The following is a 26533-nucleotide window of genomic DNA, read 5'->3' on the forward strand; positions in this document are numbered from 1 at the left end:
CGACAATGAACAACAGTCATCAAGCAAACAAACAACATAACACAGAAGAACAGCTGCTGCTGCTGCCGAGACGACGACAGAGCGATTACTTCTTGGAGGCGGGTGTCTTTTTCGCTGCGGCCTTTTTTTGTGTGGCGGCCGCCTTCTTCGGTTTGGGCGCCTTCGGCTTCTTCGTTGGCGGTTTAGCTGTCTTTTTCGCCTTGGGCGCTGCGGCGGCCTTCGCCTTCGCCGGTGCGGCCGCTTTCTTTGCCGCGGCGGGCTTCTTCTTGGCTGCCGCTGCCTTCTTGTCTTTAGCGGCGGAGGACGCCTTGCCCTTGGACGGCGACGAGGCAGACGACGAGGCGGCGCCAGAAGAAGCTCCCTTCTTCGACTTCGATGCGGCGGAGGCCGCTGCGGTGGCTTTCTTGGACTTGGCCGCCGCAGAAGATGCAGATTTCTTCGAACCGGCGGCCGCCGGTTTCTTGGAAGACGCAGATTTCGATTCCAATTTGAACGAGCCGGAAGCTCCTTTACCCTTGGTCTGTATGAGGGCACCGGACTCGACGGCGCTCTTGAGATACTTCCTTATGAACGGCGCCAATTTCTCCGCGTCGACTTTGTATTGGGCCGCGATGTATTTCTTGATCGCTTGAAGTGACGAGCCGCTCCTCTCCTTCAACTCTTTGATGGCATTGTTCACCATCTCCGAAGTTTTGGGATGAGTAGGTTTGGCTTTAGCCTTCTTCACACCACCGGCGGCCGCGCTCGCCTTGGGCTGTTTCTTCGCCGGCGTCGCTGGCGCTGATGCCTCGGATGCTACAGCCGTGTCTGCCATATCTCTGACTGATGATGATAATAATGATAATATAGATAAATTACAACAATACCGACCGGAGAGGCGGTGATGATCGTAAGTAACGTAAACTGAATGTGTTGTATAGTTGCAAGTTTATATCGAACATTTCGCCCGCATCGGAGTTTACCGTAACGCAAACCTATTTGCCGCGAGACGTTTTCTCATACGACATGTTCCAAGTTTTCACTACATAAGTTCAGAATAAATATTTTTTAAACAGTTTTAAGTCGGAGAGAAAAAAGAATTTCACGTTAGAATGAATATTTTTGAGTTCACCCACGACACATGGCAATCGTTGAGGTCGCCCGGCGGCCGGATCGCACCGTAGACGCGTTTATTTTGGCAGTAATATATCGCGAACAGCCCGGGTCGTGTTCAAAAGTGTTATTTCTCTATAAAAGCGGTGATAAAGGGCGTATCGCGTTTGCCCGACGAAAGCGAACATATCGAACTCCCCGAGCGGTAACGTTTCGTCATTATCCATCGATATATAGTACACATTAGAGCCTATCAAATCTAGGGTCGTAAAACAAGAGGCAGCCTAGCAGTCAGTAGCAGCAGAGCGCGGGCGACCAGCGTGTAGCTACCACCTATATAGTATTTGATGAAAAAAAAAAAGATAATATCATACCTATATATGTATTAGTTGCATACAAACACATACAACGACCGTTTCGCCAAATGCAATCGCAATAATACACCTATATAAATAAGACGCAAACTCACGGGGCGGCGATAGTGGTAGTAGAGTTGATACCTATCAATCTTGTCGCATACTTATAAATTTCTCTCTCGTTCGCGTGCCTATTGGGTTGTCTTTTAAAGTCATAGACACATCCTACAGACATATAGGTAGGTAGATAGATACGACAAGAGCATAGCCAACAACATGCGAGTCGGCCGGGTGGGTCCCAGAGAGAGACTCTCGACTGATCTAAGCTCATCGCCAATTATTTATATTTATTGCCTACTAAGTAGGTAAATATTATATTATACCTATACACAACTTGATTACATAGTGTTGTGAATATATATATATATATATACATAGGTAGGTAGGCATCAGAGAGAGGAGAGACCATATCATACCTAGGTGGTAGGTATCGACTGTTCGCATAGTCTTAGAAACGATTTTGAGATAAAAGGAATCATATGCGGCCCTGAAAAGGGCCTTTTTTATTTGTTACAGCGTTGAGTTGCTGTAAAAGTGCGAACGGATGGAAGCAGCAGCGTGCGTGTGTGTGTGTTAAGTTTGTTCGTGACACAACCTAGTGTATTAAACATATCAGTCAGTAGACTGCATAGAATAATACACTACGTTACTCACCACCACTCGCTACTACATCACATCACAAATCTCACACAGATACATGGCACAACGCGTAGAGTAATTGTGTGAGCGTAACTCATCAATCATCAGCTCTAACCGCCGAAACCGTAGAGGGTACGGCCCTGGCGCTTCAGAGCGTATACAACGTCCATAGCGGTGACGGTCTTCCTCTTCGCGTGCTCTGTGTAAGTGACCGCGTCGCGGATCACGTTCTCGAGGAACACCTTGAGCACACCACGCGTCTCCTCGTATATCAAACCGGAGATACGCTTGACACCTCCTCTGCGGGCCAAACGACGGATGGCCGGTTTGGTGATGCCCTGGATGTTATCACGAAGCACCTTCCTGTGACGCTTGGCTCCTCCCTTTCCAAGACCTTTCCCTCCCTTGCCGCGACCGGTCATTTTGTAGTAGTTTGATTGAGATTGACTTCAGCGAAAATCACGAGCTCGCACCGCAACCGATGCTTACAACAGTTACAGCCGGAATGCCTCTCGCAACCGGCTAAATTCTCGTATTTATAAGCGACCGAGCGAGCCGCGAGCGAGTGAGTGGGGAGATACCTATGCATGCGCGATATGCTTTTGGGCTTGCGTTGCGTGCGTACCTACCTACGTACGTACATACAACATACATATACTTATTATATATAATTGAAATAAATAGGTATATTTATTATCTTATTTAATTTTCAACAATTGCATTAATTATTTAATACATAAACAATCTATCCGGTGTCTACTCCTCGTCGAATGTAAACGACGTCTTTTAAATTTATTTAGAATCAATTTTATAAATTTTGACTTTTTCAGATGTTTTTCTATGTATCCAGCTCGAGTACAAGTTTTAATTTTGTTCTATGCTAATCAAATCATGACTTTTAATGGTAGTATGGTAGGCCTATGTAGTGACAGCGTGCAAAATACAAACGCGCCGTCTAATTTAAGAAGAAAAAAATTACATATGTATGTATCTATGTCAGGCAATTGAAAATTATGTACGCTACTATCTATGGATATGTACCTATATAACCAGTTATGTGAACGGTTGAAGAGACTCGCAAAGTGTGTACAGAGAAACAATTATATTATCAGAATCATGTGCGGCCCTGAAAAGGGCCTTTTTGTTCGTCCGTTGTATGGATGAACGATACGGTGGAATATTATTATTTAGTGTCTTACGCTGGTCACCGACTGCCGGCAAGACAGACGGCAGACCACGAACAAACACCATGTAAACACCACACCGCACGCACAACATACATTCACGATGAATTTGTGTATTATATTATTTGGGTGCCTAAGCGCGCTCGCCCCTGATCCTGCGCGCCAGCTGAATGTCCTTTGGCATGATGGTGACGCGTTTGGCGTGGATCGCGCACAGATTGGTGTCTTCGAAGAGGCCTACCAGGTACGCCTCGCTGGCCTCCTGAAGAGCCATAACGGCCGAACTCTGGAAACGAAGATCGGTCTTGAAATCTTGTGCGATCTCACGCACGAGACGCTGGAAGGGCAGCTTGCGGATCAGGAGCTCAGTACTCTTCTGGTAACGACGGATCTCACGGAGTGCTACAGTTCCCGGCCTGTAACGATGGGGTTTCTTGACACCGCCGGTGGCGGGGGCGCTCTTGCGAGCCGCCTTAGTGGCTAGCTGTTTCCTGGGTGCCTTACCACCGGTAGATTTACGGGCCGTTTGCTTGGTACGAGCCATTTCTAACAAATGCAAAGCAAAACAAATGCAGAGAACGAACGACCTCACTCGATTAGCAACCGAACGCGAATGAGGCGAAAATTTCGAGAGCGTGTCTTTATATAGATCGCGCCGCTCGGACGTGCCGCGAGCGCCTGAACTGAATAGGTATGATGGGTATGGGTGAATAGTTGTTTTAAATGAAAATAATAATAATAATAATAAATAAATACATACGTATATATGCACCATAGGTATTTTAATGAAATTCTCTTTGATTTATAGTTGAAGTATAGTTTTTTTTTTCTTTCACAAAACGTATTTATCTTATATAGGTATGTAATAATAAAATAAAAATCTAACTTCTGTTTTTTTTTTCCTCTTTCTCTTATTTATCGCTTAATTATTAAATAGGTATGTATACATATATACCTATTATTTTTTAATCTCTCGTAGTTAATTAACAGTATTATAGATAGTTGTATGTTTACTACCGTACTACCTAATCTGTAAAATTGACATATAGCAGTTAAATAGCAGGAATCATTATGTTATTCGTTTATAAAAGTTACGAGTAGGCATGTATGTATGTATGTATGTATGTGTGTGTGTGTGTGTGCATGTGCGTGCGTATGTGGGCTGCGTTCAGACTATTTGACGTTATCAAGAAACATTTAAAAGCAAACAGAAAGATATTGTGGCCCTGAAAAGGGCCTTTTTCTCATTTCCACCCTTTCCCTTTGAACAGTGGAACAGTTCAAAAAGGCGGCGGTGTGTTCACACTGGCTCACAGTAGTTACGATTTACTTAGAGCTAGTGTATTTGGTGACGGCCTTCGTTCCCTCACTGACGGCGTGCTTGGCCAGCTCGCCGGGCAGCAGCAGCCTCACGGAGGTCTGCACCTCCCGGGACGTGATTGTGGAACGCTTGTTGTAGTGGGCCAAACGGGACGCCTCGGCAGCGATGCGTTCGAAGATGTCATTCACGAACGAGTTCATGATAGACATCGCCTTACTGGATATACCAGTGTCGGGATGAACCTGCTTCAGCACCTTGTAGATGTAGATGGCGTAACTCTCCTTCCTCTTGTGCTTCTTCTTCTTTTTATCAGTCTTGGAGATGTTCTTCTGGGCCTTGCCAGACTTCTTGGCGGCCTTACCACTTGTCTTCGGCGGCATATTTATTTATTTAATTGACAACGGTAACAGCGGTGATACAGACTGGCTCCGGTCGGCAACTGACTGGTTTCGTGTCGCAAAATATCAAGATTTTTTATTATATTTACTCGATTGGATCGCAAACGGTGTCAGGGTAAACGAGCGTGTGCACCAATCAGATTCACGCATTCACCGAACGAGAGGGGGGGGGGGGGTGTGTGTGTCAAACCCCCCCCCCCCCCCTCCCCACACCTCCAACTACTAGGTACCTTGCTGCCGCCTTAGGTGTGAAATAGGAATGAATGAATATCAAACCAAATGCAAATATGTATAAATCTAATTCTATCTATAATCAATCATCGATCGAGAAAATTTAACGTAGGTACCAGATAATAATATGTCATTAATGAAATGTTAATTACATATCTATCTATATTTCCAGAAGATGTAAATGTGCCGCGCGTATCGACCTGCACCCGAGGCAACGGCGCTGCGTTCAGCGAATTCAAACCGAACGGTAAGTAGAGATAATACCTAATTACCTACACTCCTACCTAAGTGTTACTACTATGTACTTGTATTTAATTTATTTATTGATTGATTGTGATATACTTGTTTCGTATTTATTTATTTATTGTGTCTATATTGATAGTACCTAGTACCTATACCTATCGTGTATGTGTGATAATCAATCAATCAAATAAATAAATAATACGTCATGATGTATGTATGTATACCGGGCCTCGAACTCTTTGTTGTCGTATCAACAGAAACGAACATATACTATTGTTCCTCGAATCATATTGCGGCCCTGAAAAGGGCCTTTTTTCTAAAATCACCATCAGCCATGAGTGACGGCGGCGCAGTGCATCGTCCATCATCACCACCACCACCGGCCGTTGTGCGTCGGCAGCATATATGTAGCGTAACAGCGGCAAGGTACGCAACACGAAACACAACAACAACACGCACGGTGGCGGTGAGGGTGACGAAGGTGTCGTAAATGTTTACGCCTTCTTCTCGGTCTTCTTGGGCAGGAGCACCGCCTGGATGTTGGGCAGTACACCGCCCTGGGCGATTGTGACTCCGGACAGAAGTTTGTTCAACTCCTCGTCGTTGCGGATGGCCAGCTGCAGATGCCTCGGTATGATTCTGGTCTTCTTGTTGTCTCTGGCAGCGTTGCCGGCCAACTCGAGAACCTCAGCGGCCAGGTACTCCATCACGGCGGCGAGGTAAACGGGAGCGCCAGCACCGACTCGCTCGGCATAGTTGCCCTTGCGTAGGAGCCTATGAATACGACCCACGGGGAATTGGAGACCCGCACGGTTCGAGCGGGACTTTGCCTTTCCCTTGACTTTGCCACCTTTACCGCGTCCAGACATAATTGCAAATTCTTTTACAAAATAAAACGAGCGCAAACACAAGACACTAGCGCACTGTAAGTGAGCGAGAGCGAGTTTGATTTAAAAAAAAGGAACACGCGCTTATATAGTTATAAAGAGACACGCCGTGCGCGAAACGTACAATGAACGATGAGTGTAACGTTAATGGGTGGGGGGGAGAACGTCGATGATTTCATCAATGTATCATTTTGACTGTGTTGGTCCGATATTATGATGCACATACATATATATGTTTAAGGATTACATACAGTGCGCGTCTATTATTATTTGTATCTCCTTTTGGCATTCACGGCACATAGTCCGATCCTTTGAGAGGCTTGCGTGGGGATATGTTATTATTATTATTACTATGAAATGGATACAGCCAGCCGGTTACCTATTATAAATGCGTAAGAGTTTGTGAGGATGTAGGTAGGTGTATGATGTGTGTTTGTTACATACACTTAACTCATTCGCGCGATGCAAAATCGAATGGACGATTTGTTATGAGTTACATTTGATACCTAGGTGGTACACAGGCATGGGTAGAATTAGATAGAATATACCTGTAACCAACTGTCTGTTTGTCAGGTACACCTACATCGTCAAGAAACTGTGTTTATAAATAGTTCACAGAATAAATTGTTAGCCCTGAAAAGGGCTTTTTGTTAGGTGGGCCAGGCGAGCCAGCGCGTGCGCGGCGCGCGCTGCGTTTCCCTCCTTCTTTGTGCCGTTGTTGCCGTGTTGGGTGACGGTGGTTGTTTTTCGCCGCGACAATGAACAACAGTCATCAAGCAAACAAACAACATAACACAGAAGAACAGCTGCTGCTGCTGCCGAGACGACGACAGAGCGATTACTTCTTGGAGGCGGGTGTCTTTTTCGCTGCGGCCTTTTTTTGTGTGGCGGCCGCCTTCTTCGGTTTGGGCGCCTTCGGCTTCTTCGTTGGCGGTTTAGCTGTCTTTTTCGCCTTGGGCGCTGCGGCGGCCTTCGCCTTCGCCGGTGCGGCCGCTTTCTTTGCCGCGGCGGGCTTCTTCTTGGCTGCCGCTGCCTTCTTGTCTTTAGCGGCGGAGGACGCCTTGCCCTTGGACGGCGACGAGGCAGACGACGAGGCGGCGCCAGAAGAAGCTCCCTTCTTCGACTTCGATGCGGCGGAGGCCGCTGCGGTGGCTTTCTTGGACTTGGCCGCCGCAGAAGATGCAGATTTCTTCGAACCGGCGGCCGCCGGTTTCTTGGAAGACGCAGATTTCGATTCCAATTTGAACGAGCCGGAAGCTCCTTTACCCTTGGTCTGTATGAGGGCACCGGACTCGACGGCGCTCTTGAGATACTTCCTTATGAACGGCGCCAATTTCTCCGCGTCGACTTTGTATTGGGCCGCGATGTATTTCTTGATCGCTTGAAGTGACGAGCCGCTCCTCTCCTTCAACTCTTTGATGGCATTGTTCACCATCTCCGAAGTTTTGGGATGAGTAGGTTTGGCTTTAGCCTTCTTCACACCACCGGCGGCCGCGCTCGCCTTGGGCTGTTTCTTCGCCGGCGTCGCTGGCGCTGATGCCTCGGATGCTACAGCCGTGTCTGCCATATCTCTGACTGATGATGATAATAATGATAATATAGATAAATTACAACAATACCGACCGGAGAGGCGGTGATGATCGTAAGTAACGTAAACTGAATGTGTTGTATAGTTGCAAGTTTATATCGAACATTTCGCCCGCATCGGAGTTTACCGTAACGCAAACCTATTTGCCGCGAGACGTTTTCTCATACGACATGTTCCAAGTTTTCACTACATAAGTTCAGAATAAATATTTTTTAAACAGTTTTAAGTCGGAGAGAAAAAAGAATTTCACGTTAGAATGAATATTTTTGAGTTCACCCACGACACATGGCAATCGTTGAGGTCGCCCGGCGGCCGGATCGCACCGTAGACGCGTTTATTTTGGCAGTAATATATCGCGAACAGCCCGGGTCGTGTTCAAAAGTGTTATTTCTCTATAAAAGCGGTGATAAAGGGCGTATCGCGTTTGCCCGACGAAAGCGAACATATCGAACTCCCCGAGCGGTAACGTTTCGTCATTATCCATCGATATATAGTACACATTAGAGCCTATCAAATCTAGGGTCGTAAAACAAGAGGCAGCCTAGCAGTCAGTAGCAGCAGAGCGCGGGCGACCAGCGTGTAGCTACCACCTATATAGTATTTGATGAAAAAAAAAAAGATAATATCATACCTATATATGTATTAGTTGCATACAAACACATACAACGACCGTTTCGCCAAATGCAATCGCAATAATACACCTATATAAATAAGACGCAAACTCACGGGGCGGCGATAGTGGTAGTAGAGTTGATACCTATCAATCTTGTCGCATACTTATAAATTTCTCTCTCGTTCGCGTGCCTATTGGGTTGTCTTTTAAAGTCATAGACACATCCTACAGACATATAGGTAGGTAGATAGATACGACAAGAGCATAGCCAACAACATGCGAGTCGGCCGGGTGGGTCCCAGAGAGAGACTCTCGACTGATCTAAGCTCATCGCCAATTATTTATATTTATTGCCTACTAAGTAGGTAAATATTATATTATACCTATACACAACTTGATTACATAGTGTTGTGAATATATATATATATATATACATAGGTAGGTAGGCATCAGAGAGAGGAGAGACCATATCATACCTAGGTGGTAGGTATCGACTGTTCGCATAGTCTTAGAAACGATTTTGAGATAAAAGGAATCATATGCGGCCCTGAAAAGGGCCTTTTTTATTTGTTACAGCGTTGAGTTGCTGTAAAAGTGCGAACGGATGGAAGCAGCAGCGTGCGTGTGTGTGTGTTAAGTTTGTTCGTGACACAACCTAGTGTATTAAACATATCAGTCAGTAGACTGCATAGAATAATACACTACGTTACTCACCACCACTCGCTACTACATCACATCACAAATCTCACACAGATACATGGCACAACGCGTAGAGTAATTGTGTGAGCGTAACTCATCAATCATCAGCTCTAACCGCCGAAACCGTAGAGGGTACGGCCCTGGCGCTTCAGAGCGTATACAACGTCCATAGCGGTGACGGTCTTCCTCTTCGCGTGCTCTGTGTAAGTGACCGCGTCGCGGATCACGTTCTCGAGGAACACCTTGAGCACACCACGCGTCTCCTCGTATATCAAACCGGAGATACGCTTGACACCTCCTCTGCGGGCCAAACGACGGATGGCCGGTTTGGTGATGCCCTGGATGTTATCACGAAGCACCTTCCTGTGACGCTTGGCTCCTCCCTTTCCAAGACCTTTCCCTCCCTTGCCGCGACCGGTCATTTTGTAGTAGTTTGATTGAGATTGACTTCAGCGAAAATCACGAGCTCGCACCGCAACCGATGCTTACAACAGTTACAGCCGGAATGCCTCTCGCAACCGGCTAAATTCTCGTATTTATAAGCGACCGAGCGAGCCGCGAGCGAGTGAGTGGGGAGATACCTATGCATGCGCGATATGCTTTTGGGCTTGCGTTGCGTGCGTACCTACCTACGTACGTACATACAACATACATATACTTATTATATATAATTGAAATAAATAGGTATATTTATTATCTTATTTAATTTTCAACAATTGCATTAATTATTTAATACATAAACAATCTATCCGGTGTCTACTCCTCGTCGAATGTAAACGACGTCTTTTAAATTTATTTAGAATCAATTTTATAAATTTTGACTTTTTCAGATGTTTTTCTATGTATCCAGCTCGAGTACAAGTTTTAATTTTGTTCTATGCTAATCAAATCATGACTTTTAATGGTAGTATGGTAGGCCTATGTAGTGACAGCGTGCAAAATACAAACGCGCCGTCTAATTTAAGAAGAAAAAAATTACATATGTATGTATCTATGTCAGGCAATTGAAAATTATGTACGCTACTATCTATGGATATGTACCTATATAACCAGTTATGTGAACGGTTGAAGAGACTCGCAAAGTGTGTACAGAGAAACAATTATATTATCAGAATCATGTGCGGCCCTGAAAAGGGCCTTTTTGTTCGTCCGTTGTATGGATGAACGATACGGTGGAATATTATTATTTAGTGTCTTACGCTGGTCACCGACTGCCGGCAAGACAGACGGCAGACCACGAACAAACACCATGTAAACACCACACCGCACGCACAACATACATTCACGATGAATTTGTGTATTATATTATTTGGGTGCCTAAGCGCGCTCGCCCCTGATCCTGCGCGCCAGCTGAATGTCCTTTGGCATGATGGTGACGCGTTTGGCGTGGATCGCGCACAGATTGGTGTCTTCGAAGAGGCCTACCAGGTACGCCTCGCTGGCCTCCTGAAGAGCCATAACGGCCGAACTCTGGAAACGAAGATCGGTCTTGAAATCTTGTGCGATCTCACGCACGAGACGCTGGAAGGGCAGCTTGCGGATCAGGAGCTCAGTACTCTTCTGGTAACGACGGATCTCACGGAGTGCTACAGTTCCCGGCCTGTAACGATGGGGTTTCTTGACACCGCCGGTGGCGGGGGCGCTCTTGCGAGCCGCCTTAGTGGCTAGCTGTTTCCTGGGTGCCTTACCACCGGTAGATTTACGGGCCGTTTGCTTGGTACGAGCCATTTCTAATAAATGCAAAGCAAAACAAATGCAGAGAACGAACGACCTCACTCGATTAGCAACCGAACGCGAATGAGGCGAAAATTTCGAGAGCGTGTCTTTATATAGATCGCGCCGCTCGGACGTGCCGCGAGCGCCTGAACTGAATAGGTATGATGGGTATGGGTGAATAGTTGTTTTAAATGAAAATAATAATAATAATAATAAATAAATACATACGTATATATGCACCATAGGTATTTTAATGAAATTCTCTTTGATTTATAGTTGAAGTATAGTTTTTTTTTTCTTTCACAAAACGTATTTATCTTATATAGGTATGTAATAATAAAATAAAAATCTAACTTCTGTTTTTTTTTTCCTCTTTCTCTTATTTATCGCTTAATTATTAAATAGGTATGTATACATATATACCTATTATTTTTTAATCTCTCGTAGTTAATTAACAGTATTATAGATAGTTGTATGTTTACTACCGTACTACCTAATCTGTAAAATTGACATATAGCAGTTAAATAGCAGGAATCATTATGTTATTCGTTTATAAAAGTTACGAGTAGGCATGTATGTATGTATGTATGTATGTGTGTGTGTGTGTGTGCATGTGCGTGCGTATGTGGGCTGCGTTCAGACTATTTGACGTTATCAAGAAACATTTAAAAGCAAACAGAAAGATATTGTGGCCCTGAAAAGGGCCTTTTTCTCATTTCCACCCTTTCCCTTTGAACAGTGGAACAGTTCAAAAAGGCGGCGGTGTGTTCACACTGGCTCACAGTAGTTACGATTTACTTAGAGCTAGTGTATTTGGTGACGGCCTTCGTTCCCTCACTGACGGCGTGCTTGGCCAGCTCGCCGGGCAGCAGCAGCCTCACGGAGGTCTGCACCTCCCGGGACGTGATTGTGGAACGCTTGTTGTAGTGGGCCAAACGGGACGCCTCGGCAGCGATGCGTTCGAAGATGTCATTCACGAACGAGTTCATGATAGACATCGCCTTACTGGATATACCAGTGTCGGGATGAACCTGCTTCAGCACCTTGTAGATGTAGATGGCGTAACTCTCCTTCCTCTTGTGCTTCTTCTTCTTTTTATCAGTCTTGGAGATGTTCTTCTGGGCCTTGCCAGACTTCTTGGCGGCCTTACCACTTGTCTTCGGCGGCATATTTATTTATTTAATTGACAACGGTAACAGCGGTGATACAGACTGGCTCCGGTCGGCAACTGACTGGTTTCGTGTCGCAAAATCGTGGGCTTTCGTCTCATTCCGGTAAGGGGATGGGGAATCAGTGACGAGGCAACGGCCTCTTTACTGAGGTGTCGGTCGCTGTCTGTCAAAACAGACAGGTCGTTGGGTTGGGAAAGTGCCACAAGAATGGGGTCTGTCCTACTACCTATCTCAGGTCGCGATATCCGCTCAAGCCGGGAGAGGCCGGCGAGCGATCTCAGCGGGCGGGATAAGAAGAGACAAACCTATGTAATGGGGGGTCACTGGGGGTCTGTTATGAGGTCTCTAGGGAACTGCTTGGAGTCGGGAGGACGGGCGTGGTACGGGGCCAACTCCTGTATGTGTGGCAAGGTCGACTCGTCTACACGCTTAAGTAGCCTCCTCGTTAGATGCCTGATATGGGCATCTAGGCTTTCCATCTGCAATCCTTTTTGGATCGTAGAGTTCCTCACGTAACGGGGGGCTTTCGTGATGACTCGGAGTGAAATCGATTGTTGGGCCTCCAGCTGATTTTTGCGCGTCTGGTTAGTGAGCGCGTACCACGCTGGGGCGGCGTATGTCAGTCGGGGCCGTATGTATGTTTTATACACACCGAGTTTCACTTTTAAGGGGAGAACTGAGTTTAAGACGGGACGCAAAACGGCTCGGGCAGCACGAGTAGAGTTGATAACGGCGTTAACTTGGTCCTTCATCGTCAGGCGCCGATCGATTTGGACGCCCAGGTATTTAACCGGGCTAGTCCAAGCGATGTCTTGGTCCTGTAGACGGAGAGGAGGGGGCAAAGCGGTGCGGCTTACCACAATGGCTTGCGTTTTAGCTACATTGATCGACAGCCTCCAGCGGGATAACCATTCGGGGAGGGCATCGAGGGTTCTCTGGACTACCTTGGCGGCATGTATCGGACTGAGTGACGAAGCGTAGTACGCTGCGTCGTCGGCATACAGGGCTAGGTGAGAACCTTTTTCTAAAGGGATGTCATCGGTGTATCGCGCGTAGAGTACGGGAGAGAGGCAACTGCCTTGGGGAACGCCGGCCTCTATGGTGCGTACTGTAGAGGTGGCGTCTTCGACTGCTACTTGGAACTGTCTGTCTACGAGGAAGTTGGCCACGGTCTTGACGATTCGACGGGGAGTCGTAGAGGTGGACAATTTGTAGATCAGACCTGGGTGCCAGACACGGTCGAACGCTCCTTCCATGTCGAGAAAAACACCTACGGTTTTTTCCCCTTTATTGAAGGCTGTCGTCATATGGTGTAGTACCCTTGTGAGTTGGAGCGTGGTGGAGTGTTCGGCTCGAAAGCCGAATTGCTCGTTTCTGGGGGTCAAGTGAGGTGTGAGATGTAGTAATAACAATTTCTCGAACACCTTGGAGATGGTAGCGAGTAGCGTAATGGGGCGGTAACTCCCTGGATTCAAGACATTTTTGTGGGGCTTGGGAAGCATGATGACACGACCTAGTTTCCAAATGGAGGGGTAGTGGCCCGTGCGCAATACTCCGTTATAGAGTCGCGTCAGAACTGCGATTGCTCGCGGAGGGAAGTGTCGCAGGGCTTCGTTGGGGATGCCATCGGGGCCTGGGGCTTTGCGTAGCTTCGTTTTCTTGACCATCCTAAGGACTTGACCCGGGGTAAAGACTATGGGGTCTTCGTCCGGGGGAATGGGACGACGGAAGTACTCGTCCAGGAGCTTCTGGATGTCTTCAGCTTGCTGAGGGTCATCAGAGGGGTTCGGTTTGAATCGCTGCTCTAAGTTATCCGCGAAGATTTCCGCTCTATCTTCCGCTCTGTACCGGGGGGTACCGTCGGAGGCGTTGAGGGGGCGAATAGGCTGAGGCTTATTGGAAACTTGCCTGCAGAGCCTGTGAATAGACGTCCAGTCGTCACTCGCCGACTCCATGGTCCGTAACCAAGACTCGGAAGCCTCTGTTTCCAGAGCTTTCGCAATCTTTGCTGACATAGAGTTCACTCGAGTTTTGAGGGATGGGCATCTGGTTCGTTGCCAGCGTTTTCGCAGGGTTCTCTTTTCGGCTATCATCTCTAGAATGTAGAGGGGGGTAGGGCGTCTCTTGGGGGTACTAACGGTGTCAGAAGTAGCTTGTTTTAGGGCCTCTTGTGTTATTTCACAGATGTGGGAAGCTAACTGCTCTACGTCAGCCGCATTGCTGACCGGTGTCGAAGAGAGGTGCTGCTCTACATACGTGCTGAACTTAGCCCACTCAATTCGGGGTTTGGGGGGAGGGGTTGGCTTGGCAGTGTGGGACTCATCCACTGTTACGAGGACAGGCTGATGGTCGGAGTCCATGTTGTCGTTGAGCACTTCGGTGGTAACCTTTGACGCTGAAATGCCTTTGTACAGCGTGAGATCGATTACGTCCGGTAAGTAGGCGGCGGCTCCGGGGTAGTGAGTCGGTACTTCCGCGCCTCTCACCTCGTAACCCACTCTTTCAGAGTCGTCAAAGAGGCGGCGTCCATTTGGGCATATACGCGAGGAGTTCCAGGCGGTGTGTTTGCAGTTAAAGTCGCCGGCTACGATCGTTGGAAGGGACGAGTCCAGTAGGAGATGGATATCGGCCACTTTTAATTGATCGTTCGGTGGTTTATAAAGTGCGAACACACGAGTCGGAGTAGAGTCAATACATATCTCAACGCCTAGTGCGTAGATAGACTGAAGTTGCGCGCGTGGTATCGGTTGATGAATAATTTTCCTCTTGACCAAAACGGCGAGGCCTCTGTAAGCTGCGCCGTGGTCGGAGACTGCATCAAAACGATAGACATGATAATTTGGGAACTTCAGCTGATCCGATTCTCGCAAATGCGTTTCTGAGATCAGAATGATATCGGCGTTATGCTCGGTTACCAATGATTTCAGAAGGCTGCGTCTGACTTTGTTAAGTCCGTTGGCATTCCAGTGGATGATTTTAAGGGGTTTGTCACACACTGTTGGGCAGTAGTGAGGCCATTCCTCTGAGCACTATGGGGACGATGTCCTGGTCGGCTTGGTACGCAACCAGGATCTCGACTAGAAGGTCGATGACCGGCTGGACGTTCATCCTTCCCGTCTTGGTAGCGTCCTTTGCCTGTTCGGGACGTTGGGGCTCGGGTTGCTGAGGGGGGGTGGCCTTTCTAGGGGCGGGCTTCGGTTTGCCTCCTACAGCTGTGGGGCGCGGTTTGAGGGCGGGCTGCTCTGCCTGGGGCTGGGGTTGTTCGACTGGGGGGGAGCCCTTGGCTTTCCTACCTCGTCGCCTACGGCGCTTCGGTTTATCCGTGCGCTCAGTGGGGGCATTGGCCTCTGCCATGAGGGAGGTGGGCATCGTTTCTGCGGCGGGGGTTGTTGCAGCTTTTGGGGGGCGGCTGGGGGCGGCGGTCAGGAGGACCGTACCTGCCTTCTTATTGCGCATCTCCTTGCGGAATACGGGGCAGGACACGTTGTTTGCCGTGTGCGAGCCCTTGCAGTTGGCGCAAGTTGCCGGTTCCTCTAGCGGGCGGGGGCATTCTCTAGCGAAATGCTCTTCGCCGCAGCGGACACAGGCGGGGCGGCGGTGGCAGTTGTGGGAGCTGTGCCGAAACTGCTGGCATCGGTGGCATTGGGCGGGGCCTTTTTTGCCACGCCAGGCTTCAATGGTGATCCCCGGCATGCATAGAAGTTCGCTGACTTCATAAATGGCGGGGATGGTCTCAGCATTCCGTTGGAGCTGCGCGAAAAATATGCAGCCCGGGCGGCCTTGACGCGCGCGTATGGGGCGCACGTATTCGGGCAGGAAGCCTAGGATGCGAAGTTCGTCCTCTATGTCGGACGGCTTCGTGTCGGCTGGTAGACCTCTAATGGCTACCTTTAGGCTGCGTTCTGCGGGGAGGGAGTAAGAGAACCAGGAAATACCTGCTTCCTTTTCTAGCTGCGTGAGGTACCGCTGGACTGCGCGGTACTCGTCCTCTTCGCGCGGCATAAAACGCACTCCTTTGCCGAAGGGGCGCGCGTTGGGAGCGTGGCCCATCCTCTTTTTGAGCTCCTTAAAATGGAAAGCCCAGTCGGGGAGGTGCTCCACAATGAGGGGTGGGTACCGGGGGCGGGGGGGCAGCTTAGTCGGGGGGGATTGTGGCACTTTTGCGGGGGCACAAGTTGCAGAAGGCAACTGGGAAGTGTGGGGTGCCGGCGAGGCAGGAGGCGACCTACGCGAGGGGTTGGTGGCGGCGGCGGCGGCGTAACTAGTGACCGGCGACGTCACGACAACATCCATCTCCTCGAGCGACGGCATGGATAACGCGGACGAACGAGGGGGTGTACGCGGAGCGGGTACCGGTGGCGACGCGGGGGAAGCCTTCGAGGGCGGAGAGCGCGGGGCGGGGGTCGGGGGCATCTTCGCCCAAGCCGGGGTCGGAAGTCGCGGCGGCGATACGACGCGGGCCACCTTAAGGGTGGGTTCGTACGCGGGGCCGGTTTTCGACGGCTTAGGGACGGCGGCGGTACTCGCGGAGGATGCGGGCGCGGCGGGCACGGCGGTCGCGGAACGCGAGGCACGGCGCGGGTCGCGCTGCGGCTTCGGCGCGGTAGGGGCGTCCTCGGCGCTGAAAAATTCCTCCCCTCCAGATTGGACAGGGGAGGGAGACGGCGGGGGCTGGGAGGGGGCGCGTCCTGCTACAATCGCCCTCTGAATGAGGGACGCAGCCCCGGGGCTTTTCAGGAATTCCAGAGGGTTGTTCACCCTCTGGGGTCTCAATGGCCGCTTATGGGCCGAGGCGCGCCTAGGCGAAGCAGCGCCCGAAGTGGCCCTCGTAGGCTTCGACGGCGGCGGCATCTCAACCTCTGCGATGCGTAATCACATAGCAGAGGATGACATACCTAGACCCCCTGGCAGGGCCAACCTCCCAAATAAAAATTTGGTGAGGGTAGTCCCGGAAACAGAGGCCCGCCGACGGCGACGAAAAAGAGGTCTCACTCACCTGGCTTGGTACGACCGAATGCGCTTATCCGGTCGCCTAGTAATAACTCGGCTAGGCAGAGCCCGGGGAACCCTTCGCTTGAAACCGCTTAGGGGCCGGGCCACAGACAGCCAAAGTATACCGACGGACGGTAAGCGCAGACAGCGCAATGGACAAAACGTTCCCCTCCGAACCCCGCACAATCCCAATAACTCGCGCACTGAGGCACGCACGGGCGCACAATAAGTCCGCACACGATTACACACTCACGCACGCACGATATTGCACTGCACTGGGTTCGCACTGTAACTACTGTGGTCCGTGTACACTACCGTCACACATCCAAAGGGAGGAAATGGTGTAGCCAGGGGCATTCCGGAAAATATCAAGATTTTTTATTATATTTACTCGATTGGATCGCAAACGGTGTCAGGGTAAACGAGCGTGTGCACCAATCAGATTCACGCATTCACCGAACGAGAGGGGGGGGGGGGTGTGTGTGTCAAACCCCCCCCCCCCCTCCCCACACCTCCAACTACTAGGTACCTTGCTGCCGCCTTAGGTGTGAAATAGGAATGAATGAATATCAAACCAAATGCAAATATGTATAAATCTAATTCTATCTATAATCAATCATCGATCGAGAAAATTTAACGTAGGTACCAGATAATAATATGTCATTAATGAAATGTTAATTACATATCTATCTATATTTCCAGAAGATGTAAATGTGCCGCGCGTATCGACCTGCACCCGAGGCAACGGCGCTGCGTTCAGCGAATTCAAACCGAACGGTAAGTAGAGATAATACCTAATTACCTACACTCCTACCTAAGTGTTACTACTATGTACTTGTATTTAATTTATTTATTGATTGATTGTGATATACTTGTTTCGTATTTATTTATTTATTGTGTCTATATTGATAGTACCTAGTACCTATACCTATCGTGTATGTGTGATAATCAATCAATCAAATAAATAAATAATACGTCATGATGTATGTATGTATACCGGGCCTCGAACTCTTTGTTGTCGTATCAACAGAAACGAACATATACTATTGTTCCTCGAATCATATTGCGGCCCTGAAAAGGGCCTTTTTTCTAAAATCACCATCAGCCATGAGTGACGGCGGCGCAGTGCATCGTCCATCATCACCACCACCACCGGCCGTTGTGCGTCGGCAGCATATATGTAGCGTAACAGCGGCAAGGTACGCAACACGAAACACAACAACAACACGCACGGTGGCGGTGAGGGTGACGAAGGTGTCGTAAATGTTTACGCCTTCTTCTCGGTCTTCTTGGGCAGGAGCACCGCCTGGATGTTGGGCAGTACACCGCCCTGGGCGATTGTGACTCCGGACAGAAGTTTGTTCAACTCCTCGTCGTTGCGGATGGCCAGCTGCAGATGCCTCGGTATGATTCTGGTCTTCTTGTTGTCTCTGGCAGCGTTGCCGGCCAACTCGAGAACCTCAGCGGCCAGGTACTCCATCACGGCGGCGAGGTAAACGGGAGCGCCAGCACCGACTCGCTCGGCATAGTTGCCCTTGCGTAGGAGCCTATGAATACGACCCACGGGGAATTGGAGACCCGCACGGTTCGAGCGGGACTTTGCCTTTCCCTTGACTTTGCCACCTTTACCGCGTCCAGACATAATTGCAAATTCTTTTACAAAATAAAACGAGCGCAAACACAAGACACTAGCGCACTGTAAGTGAGCGAGAGCGAGTTTGATTTAAAAAAAAGGAACACGCGCTTATATAGTTATAAAGAGACACGCCGTGCGCGAAACGTACAATGAACGATGAGTGTAACGTTAATGGGTGGGGGGGAGAACGTCGATGATTTCATCAATGTATCATTTTGACTGTGTTGGTCCGATATTATGATGCACATACATATATATGTTTAAGGATTACATACAGTGCGCGTCTATTATTATTTGTATCTCCTTTTGGCATTCACGGCACATAGTCCGATCCTTTGAGAGGCTTGCGTGGGGATATGTTATTATTATTATTACTATGAAATGGATACAGCCAGCCGGTTACCTATTATAAATGCGTAAGAGTTTGTGAGGATGTAGGTAGGTGTATGATGTGTGTTTGTTACATACACTTAACTCATTCGCGCGATGCAAAATCGAATGGACGATTTGTTATGAGTTACATTTGATACCTAGGTGGTACACAGGCATGGGTAGAATTAGATAGAATATACCTGTAACCAACTGTCTGTTTGTCAGGTACACCTACATCGTCAAGAAACTGTGTTTATAAATAGTTCACAGAATAAATTGTTAGCCCTGAAAAGGGCTTTTTGTTAGGTGGGCCAGGCGAGCCAGCGCGTGCGCGGCGCGCGCTGCGTTTCCCTCCTTCTTTGTGCCGTTGTTGCCGTGTTGGGTGACGGTGGTTGTTTTTCGCCGCGACAATGAACAACAGTCATCAAGCAAACAAACAACATAACACAGAAGAACAGCTGCTGCTGCTGCCGAGACGACGACAGAGCGATTACTTCTTGGAGGCGGGTGTCTTTTTCGCTGCGGCCTTTTTTTGTGTGGCGGCCGCCTTCTTCGGTTTGGGCGCCTTCGGCTTCTTCGTTGGCGGTTTAGCTGTCTTTTTCGCCTTGGGCGCTGCGGCGGCCTTCGCCTTCGCCGGTGCGGCCGCTTTCTTTGCCGCGGCGGGCTTCTTCTTGGCTGCCGCTGCCTTCTTGTCTTTAGCGGCGGAGGACGCCTTGCCCTTGGACGGCGACGAGGCAGACGACGAGGCGGCGCCAGAAGAAGCTCCCTTCTTCGACTTCGATGCGGCGGAGGCCGCTGCGGTGGCTTTCTTGGACTTGGCCGCCGCAGAAGATGCAGATTTCTTCGAACCGGCGGCCGCCGGTTTCTTGGAAGACGCAGATTTCGATTCCAATTTGAACGAGCCGGAAGCTCCTTTACCCTTGGTCTGTATGAGGGCACCGGACTCGACGGCGCTCTTGAGATACTTCCTTATGAACGGCGCCAATTTCTCCGCGTCGACTTTGTATTGGGCCGCGATGTATTTCTTGATCGCTTGAAGTGACGAGCCGCTCCTCTCCTTCAACTCTTTGATGGCATTGTTCACCATCTCCGAAGTTTTGGGATGAGTAGGTTTGGCTTTAGCCTTCTTCACACCACCGGCGGCCGCGCTCGCCTTGGGCTGTTTCTTCGCCGGCGTCGCTGGCGCTGATGCCTCGGATGCTACAGCCGTGTCTGCCATATCTCTGACTGATGATGATAATAATGATAATATAGATAAATTACAACAATACCGACCGGAGAGGCGGTGATGATCGTAAGTAACGTAAACTGAATGTGTTGTATAGTTGCAAGTTTATATCGAACATTTCGCCCGCATCGGAGTTTACCGTAACGCAAACCTATTTGCCGCGAGACGTTTTCTCATACGACATGTTCCAAGTTTTCACTACATAAGTTCAGAATAAATATTTTTTAAACAGTTTTAAGTCGGAGAGAAAAAAGAATTTCACGTTAGAATGAATATTTTTGAGTTCACCCACGACACATGGCAATCGTTGAGGTCGCCCGGCGGCCGGATCGCACCGTAGACGCGTTTATTTTGGCAGTAATATATCGCGAACAGCCCGGGTCGTGTTCAAAAGTGTTATTTCTCTATAAAAGCGGTGATAAAGGGCGTATCGCGTTTGCCCGACGAAAGCGAACATATCGAACTCCCCGAGCGGTAACGTTTCGTCATTATCCATCGATATATAGTACACATTAGAGCCTATCAAATCTAGGGTCGTAAAACAAGAGGCAGCCTAGCAGTCAGTAGCAGCAGAGCGCGGGCGACCAGCGTGTAGCTACCACCTATATAGTATTTGATGAAAAAAAAAAAGATAATATCATACCTATATATGTATTAGTTGCATACAAACACATACAACGACCGTTTCGCCAAATGCAATCGCAATAATACACCTATATAAATAAGACGCAAACTCACGGGGCGGCGATAGTGGTAGTAGAGTTGATACCTATCAATCTTGTCGCATACTTATAAATTTCTCTCTCGTTCGCGTGCCTATTGGGTTGTCTTTTAAAGTCATAGACACATCCTACAGACATATAGGTAGGTAGATAGATACGACAAGAGCATAGCCAACAACATGCGAGTCGGCCGGGTGGGTCCCAGAGAGAGACTCTCGACTGATCTAAGCTCATCGCCAATTATTTATATTTATTGCCTACTAAGTAGGTAAATATTATATTATACCTATACACAACTTGATTACATAGTGTTGTGAATATATATATATATATATACATAGGTAGGTAGGCATCAGAGAGAGGAGAGACCATATCATACCTAGGTGGTAGGTATCGACTGTTCGCATAGTCTTAGAAACGATTTTGAGATAAAAGGAATCATATGCGGCCCTGAAAAGGGCCTTTTTTATTTGTTACAGCGTTGAGTTGCTGTAAAAGTGCGAACGGATGGAAGCAGCAGCGTGCGTGTGTGTGTGTTAAGTTTGTTCGTGACACAACCTAGTGTATTAAACATATCAGTCAGTAGACTGCATAGAATAATACACTACGTTACTCACCACCACTCGCTACTACATCACATCACAAATCTCACACAGATACATGGCACAACGCGTAGAGTAATTGTGTGAGCGTAACTCATCAATCATCAGCTCTAACCGCCGAAACCGTAGAGGGTACGGCCCTGGCGCTTCAGAGCGTATACAACGTCCATAGCGGTGACGGTCTTCCTCTTCGCGTGCTCTGTGTAAGTGACCGCGTCGCGGATCACGTTCTCGAGGAACACCTTGAGCACACCACGCGTCTCCTCGTATATCAAACCGGAGATACGCTTGACACCTCCTCTGCGGGCCAAACGACGGATGGCCGGTTTGGTGATGCCCTGGATGTTATCACGAAGCACCTTCCTGTGACGCTTGGCTCCTCCCTTTCCAAGACCTTTCCCTCCCTTGCCGCGACCGGTCATTTTGTAGTAGTTTGATTGAGATTGACTTCAGCGAAAATCACGAGCTCGCACCGCAACCGATGCTTACAACAGTTACAGCCGGAATGCCTCTCGCAACCGGCTAAATTCTCGTATTTATAAGCGACCGAGCGAGCCGCGAGCGAGTGAGTGGGGAGATACCTATGCATGCGCGATATGCTTTTGGGCTTGCGTTGCGTGCGTACCTACCTACGTACGTACATACAACATACATATACTTATTATATATAATTGAAATAAATAGGTATATTTATTATCTTATTTAATTTTCAACAATTGCATTAATTATTTAATACATAAACAATCTATCCGGTGTCTACTCCTCGTCGAATGTAAACGACGTCTTTTAAATTTATTTAGAATCAATTTTATAAATTTTGACTTTTTCAGATGTTTTTCTATGTATCCAGCTCGAGTACAAGTTTTAATTTTGTTCTATGCTAATCAAATCATGACTTTTAATGGTAGTATGGTAGGCCTATGTAGTGACAGCGTGCAAAATACAAACGCGCCGTCTAATTTAAGAAGAAAAAAATTACATATGTATGTATCTATGTCAGGCAATTGAAAATTATGTACGCTACTATCTATGGATATGTACCTATATAACCAGTTATGTGAACGGTTGAAGAGACTCGCAAAGTGTGTACAGAGAAACAATTATATTATCAGAATCATGTGCGGCCCTGAAAAGGGCCTTTTTGTTCGTCCGTTGTATGGATGAACGATACGGTGGAATATTATTATTTAGTGTCTTACGCTGGTCACCGACTGCCGGCAAGACAGACGGCAGACCACGAACAAACACCATGTAAACACCACACCGCACGCACAACATACATTCACGATGAATTTGTGTATTATATTATTTGGGTGCCTAAGCGCGCTCGCCCCTGATCCTGCGCGCCAGCTGAATGTCCTTTGGCATGATGGTGACGCGTTTGGCGTGGATCGCGCACAGATTGGTGTCTTCGAAGAGGCCTACCAGGTACGCCTCGCTGGCCTCCTGAAGAGCCATAACGGCCGAACTCTGGAAACGAAGATCGGTCTTGAAATCTTGTGCGATCTCACGCACGAGACGCTGGAAGGGCAGCTTGCGGATCAGGAGCTCAGTACTCTTCTGGTAACGACGGATCTCACGGAGTGCTACAGTTCCCGGCCTGTAACGATGGGGTTTCTTGACACCGCCGGTGGCGGGGGCGCTCTTGCGAGCCGCCTTAGTGGCTAGCTGTTTCCTGGGTGCCTTACCACCGGTAGATTTACGGGCCGTTTGCTTGGTACGAGCCATTTCTAACAAATGCAAAGCAAAACAAATGCAGAGAACGAACGACCTCACTCGATTAGCAACCGAACGCGAATGAGGCGAAAATTTCGAGAGCGTGTCTTTATATAGATCGCGCCGCTCGGACGTGCCGCGAGCGCCTGAACTGAATAGGTATGATGGGTATGGGTGAATAGTTGTTTTAAATGAAAATAATAATAATAATAATAAATAAATACATACGTATATATGCACCATAGGTATTTTAATGAAATTCTCTTTGATTTATAGTTGAAGTATAGTTTTTTTTTTCTTTCACAAAACGTATTTATCTTATATAGGTATGTAATAATAAAATAAAAATCTAACTTCTGTTTTTTTTTTCCTCTTTCTCTTATTTATCGCTTAATTATTAAATAGGTATGTATACATATATACCTATTATTTTTTAATCTCTCGTAGTTAATTAACAGTATTATAGATAGTTGTATGTTTACTACCGTACTACCTAATCTGTAAAATTGACATATAGCAGTTAAATAGCAGGAATCATTATGTTATTCGTTTATAAAAGTTACGAGTAGGCATGTATGTATGTATGTATGTATGTGTGTGTGTGTGTGTGCATGTGCGTGCGTATGTGGGCTGCGTTCAGACTATTTGACGTTATCAAGAAACATTTAAAAGCAAACAGAAAGATATTGTGGCCCTGAAAAGGGCCTTTTTCTCATTTCCACCCTTTCCCTTTGAACAGTGGAACAGTTCAAAAAGGCGGCGGTGTGTTCACACTGGCTCACAGTAGTTACGATTTACTTAGAGCTAGTGTATTTGGTGACGGCCTTCGTTCCCTCACTGACGGCGTGCTTGGCCAGCTCGCCGGGCAGCAGCAGCCTCACGGAGGTCTGCACCTCCCGGGACGTGATTGTGGAACGCTTGTTGTAGTGGGCCAAACGGGACGCCTCGGCAGCGATGCGTTCGAAGATGTCATTCACGAACGAGTTCATGATAGACATCGCCTTACTGGATATACCAGTGTCGGGATGAACCTGCTTCAGCACCTTGTAGATGTAGATGGCGTAACTCTCCTTCCTCTTGTGCTTCTTCTTCTTTTTATCAGTCTTGGAGATGTTCTTCTGGGCCTTGCCAGACTTCTTGGCGGCCTTACCACTTGTCTTCGGCGGCATATTTATTTATTTAATTGACAACGGTAACAGCGGTGATACAGACTGGCTCCGGTCGGCAACTGACTGGTTTCGTGTCGCAAAATATCAAGATTTTTTATTATATTTACTCGATTGGATCGCAAACGGTGTCAGGGTAAACGAGCGTGTGCACCAATCAGATTCACGCATTCACCGAACGAGAGGGGGGGGGGGGGTGTGTGTGTCAAACCCCCCCCCCCCCCCTCCCCACACCTCCAACTACTAGGTACCTTGCTGCCGCCTTAGGTGTGAAATAGGAATGAATGAATATCAAACCAAATGCAAATATGTATAAATCTAATTCTATCTATAATCAATCATCGATCGAGAAAATTTAACGTAGGTACCAGATAATAATATGTCATTAATGAAATGTTAATTACATATCTATCTATATTTCCAGAAGATGTAAATGTGCCGCGCGTATCGACCTGCACCCGAGGCAACGGCGCTGCGTTCAGCGAATTCAAACCGAACGGTAAGTAGAGATAATACCTAATTACCTACACTCCTACCTAAGTGTTACTACTATGTACTTGTATTTAATTTATTTATTGATTGATTGTGATATACTTGTTTCGTATTTATTTATTTATTGTGTCTATATTGATAGTACCTAGTACCTATACCTATCGTGTATGTGTGATAATCAATCAATCAAATAAATAAATAATACGTCATGATGTATGTATGTATACCGGGCCTCGAACTCTTTGTTGTCGTATCAACAGAAACGAACATATACTATTGTTCCTCGAATCATATTGCGGCCCTGAAAAGGGCCTTTTTTCTAAAATCACCATCAGCCATGAGTGACGGCGGCGCAGTGCATCGTCCATCATCACCACCACCACCGGCCGTTGTGCGTCGGCAGCATATATGTAGCGTAACAGCGGCAAGGTACGCAACACGAAACACAACAACAACACGCACGGTGGCGGTGAGGGTGACGAAGGTGTCGTAAATGTTTACGCCTTCTTCTCGGTCTTCTTGGGCAGGAGCACCGCCTGGATGTTGGGCAGTACACCGCCCTGGGCGATTGTGACTCCGGACAGAAGTTTGTTCAACTCCTCGTCGTTGCGGATGGCCAGCTGCAGATGCCTCGGTATGATTCTGGTCTTCTTGTTGTCTCTGGCAGCGTTGCCGGCCAACTCGAGAACCTCAGCGGCCAGGTACTCCATCACGGCGGCGAGGTAAACGGGAGCGCCAGCACCGACTCGCTCGGCATAGTTGCCCTTGCGTAGGAGCCTATGAATACGACCCACGGGGAATTGGAGACCCGCACGGTTCGAGCGGGACTTTGCCTTTCCCTTGACTTTGCCACCTTTACCGCGTCCAGACATAATTGCAAATTCTTTTACAAAATAAAACGAGCGCAAACACAAGACACTAGCGCACTGTAAGTGAGCGAGAGCGAGTTTGATTTAAAAAAAAGGAACACGCGCTTATATAGTTATAAAGAGACACGCCGTGCGCGAAACGTACAATGAACGATGAGTGTAACGTTAATGGGTGGGGGGGAGAACGTCGATGATTTCATCAATGTATCATTTTGACTGTGTTGGTCCGATATTATGATGCACATACATATATATGTTTAAGGATTACATACAGTGCGCGTCTATTATTATTTGTATCTCCTTTTGGCATTCACGGCACATAGTCCGATCCTTTGAGAGGCTTGCGTGGGGATATGTTATTATTATTATTACTATGAAATGGATACAGCCAGCCGGTTACCTATTATAAATGCGTAAGAGTTTGTGAGGATGTAGGTAGGTGTATGATGTGTGTTTGTTACATACACTTAACTCATTCGCGCGATGCAAAATCGAATGGACGATTTGTTATGAGTTACATTTGATACCTAGGTGGTACA

General features: G+C 47.8%; 14 protein-coding genes across 14 annotated transcripts; all 14 read right to left on the minus strand.

Annotated features, from left to right (window-relative positions):
* Window positions 1-85: 85 nt before the first annotated feature.
* Window positions 86-897, minus strand: LOC128682388 (histone H1B-like). Its single transcript, XM_053767041.2, has one exon. It carries the CDS (start codon window positions 812-814, stop codon window positions 86-88), a length of 729 nt encoding a protein of 242 aa, XP_053623016.1. The 5' UTR covers window positions 815-897.
* Window positions 898-1896: 999 nt separating this feature from the next.
* On the minus strand, window positions 1897-2665 carry LOC135310028 (histone H4). The gene has a single exon (XM_064436961.1). It carries the CDS (start codon window positions 2567-2569, stop codon window positions 2258-2260), a length of 312 nt encoding a protein of 103 aa, XP_064293031.1. The 5' UTR covers window positions 2570-2665; the 3' UTR covers window positions 1897-2257.
* A 1570-nt stretch (window positions 2666-4235) lies between these two features.
* LOC128682392 (histone H2B) lies at window positions 4236-5114 on the minus strand. Its single transcript, XM_053767045.2, has one exon. It carries the CDS (start codon window positions 5030-5032, stop codon window positions 4658-4660), a length of 375 nt encoding a protein of 124 aa, XP_053623020.1. The 5' UTR covers window positions 5033-5114; the 3' UTR covers window positions 4236-4657.
* Window positions 5115-5631: 517 nt separating this feature from the next.
* On the minus strand, window positions 5632-6440 carry LOC128682390 (histone H2A). The gene has a single exon (XM_053767043.2). The coding sequence runs from the start codon at window positions 6391-6393 to the stop codon at window positions 6019-6021; it is 375 nt and encodes a 124-aa protein (XP_053623018.1). The 5' UTR covers window positions 6394-6440; the 3' UTR covers window positions 5632-6018.
* An 809-nt stretch (window positions 6441-7249) lies between these two features.
* Window positions 7250-8194, minus strand: LOC128682389 (histone H1B-like). Its single transcript, XM_053767042.2, has one exon. It carries the CDS (start codon window positions 7976-7978, stop codon window positions 7250-7252), a length of 729 nt encoding a protein of 242 aa, XP_053623017.1. The 5' UTR covers window positions 7979-8194.
* Window positions 8195-9057: 863 nt separating this feature from the next.
* LOC135310021 (histone H4) lies at window positions 9058-9753 on the minus strand. The gene has a single exon (XM_064436953.1). It carries the CDS (start codon window positions 9731-9733, stop codon window positions 9422-9424), a length of 312 nt encoding a protein of 103 aa, XP_064293023.1. The 5' UTR covers window positions 9734-9753; the 3' UTR covers window positions 9058-9421.
* Window positions 9754-10053: 300 nt separating this feature from the next.
* On the minus strand, window positions 10054-11042 carry LOC135310020 (histone H3). Its single transcript, XM_064436952.1, has one exon. The coding sequence runs from the start codon at window positions 11037-11039 to the stop codon at window positions 10629-10631; it is 411 nt and encodes a 136-aa protein (XP_064293022.1). The 5' UTR covers window positions 11040-11042; the 3' UTR covers window positions 10054-10628.
* A 357-nt stretch (window positions 11043-11399) lies between these two features.
* Window positions 11400-12254, minus strand: LOC128682369 (histone H2B). The gene has a single exon (XM_053767025.2). The coding sequence runs from the start codon at window positions 12194-12196 to the stop codon at window positions 11822-11824; it is 375 nt and encodes a 124-aa protein (XP_053623000.1). The 5' UTR covers window positions 12197-12254; the 3' UTR covers window positions 11400-11821.
* Window positions 12255-18071: 5817 nt separating this feature from the next.
* Window positions 18072-18880, minus strand: LOC128682367 (histone H2A). Its single transcript, XM_053767023.2, has one exon. It carries the CDS (start codon window positions 18831-18833, stop codon window positions 18459-18461), a length of 375 nt encoding a protein of 124 aa, XP_053622998.1. The 5' UTR covers window positions 18834-18880; the 3' UTR covers window positions 18072-18458.
* An 809-nt stretch (window positions 18881-19689) lies between these two features.
* On the minus strand, window positions 19690-20634 carry LOC128682364 (histone H1B-like). The gene has a single exon (XM_053767020.2). The coding sequence runs from the start codon at window positions 20416-20418 to the stop codon at window positions 19690-19692; it is 729 nt and encodes a 242-aa protein (XP_053622995.1). The 5' UTR covers window positions 20419-20634.
* An 866-nt stretch (window positions 20635-21500) lies between these two features.
* LOC135310019 (histone H4) lies at window positions 21501-22269 on the minus strand. The gene has a single exon (XM_064436951.1). It carries the CDS (start codon window positions 22171-22173, stop codon window positions 21862-21864), a length of 312 nt encoding a protein of 103 aa, XP_064293021.1. The 5' UTR covers window positions 22174-22269; the 3' UTR covers window positions 21501-21861.
* Window positions 22270-22494: 225 nt separating this feature from the next.
* On the minus strand, window positions 22495-23628 carry LOC128682371 (histone H3). The gene has a single exon (XM_053767026.1). The coding sequence runs from the start codon at window positions 23477-23479 to the stop codon at window positions 23069-23071; it is 411 nt and encodes a 136-aa protein (XP_053623001.1). The 5' UTR covers window positions 23480-23628; the 3' UTR covers window positions 22495-23068.
* Window positions 23629-23839: 211 nt separating this feature from the next.
* Window positions 23840-24718, minus strand: LOC128682368 (histone H2B). Its single transcript, XM_053767024.2, has one exon. It carries the CDS (start codon window positions 24634-24636, stop codon window positions 24262-24264), a length of 375 nt encoding a protein of 124 aa, XP_053622999.1. The 5' UTR covers window positions 24637-24718; the 3' UTR covers window positions 23840-24261.
* Window positions 24719-25235: 517 nt separating this feature from the next.
* On the minus strand, window positions 25236-26044 carry LOC128682366 (histone H2A). Its single transcript, XM_053767022.2, has one exon. The coding sequence runs from the start codon at window positions 25995-25997 to the stop codon at window positions 25623-25625; it is 375 nt and encodes a 124-aa protein (XP_053622997.1). The 5' UTR covers window positions 25998-26044; the 3' UTR covers window positions 25236-25622.
* Between the last annotated feature and the right edge of the window lie 489 nt (window positions 26045-26533).

Source organism: Plodia interpunctella, chromosome 30, assembly GCF_027563975.2.
Source record: "Plodia interpunctella isolate USDA-ARS_2022_Savannah chromosome 30, ilPloInte3.2, whole genome shotgun sequence".
Taxonomy (NCBI): domain Eukaryota; kingdom Metazoa; phylum Arthropoda; class Insecta; order Lepidoptera; family Pyralidae; genus Plodia; species Plodia interpunctella.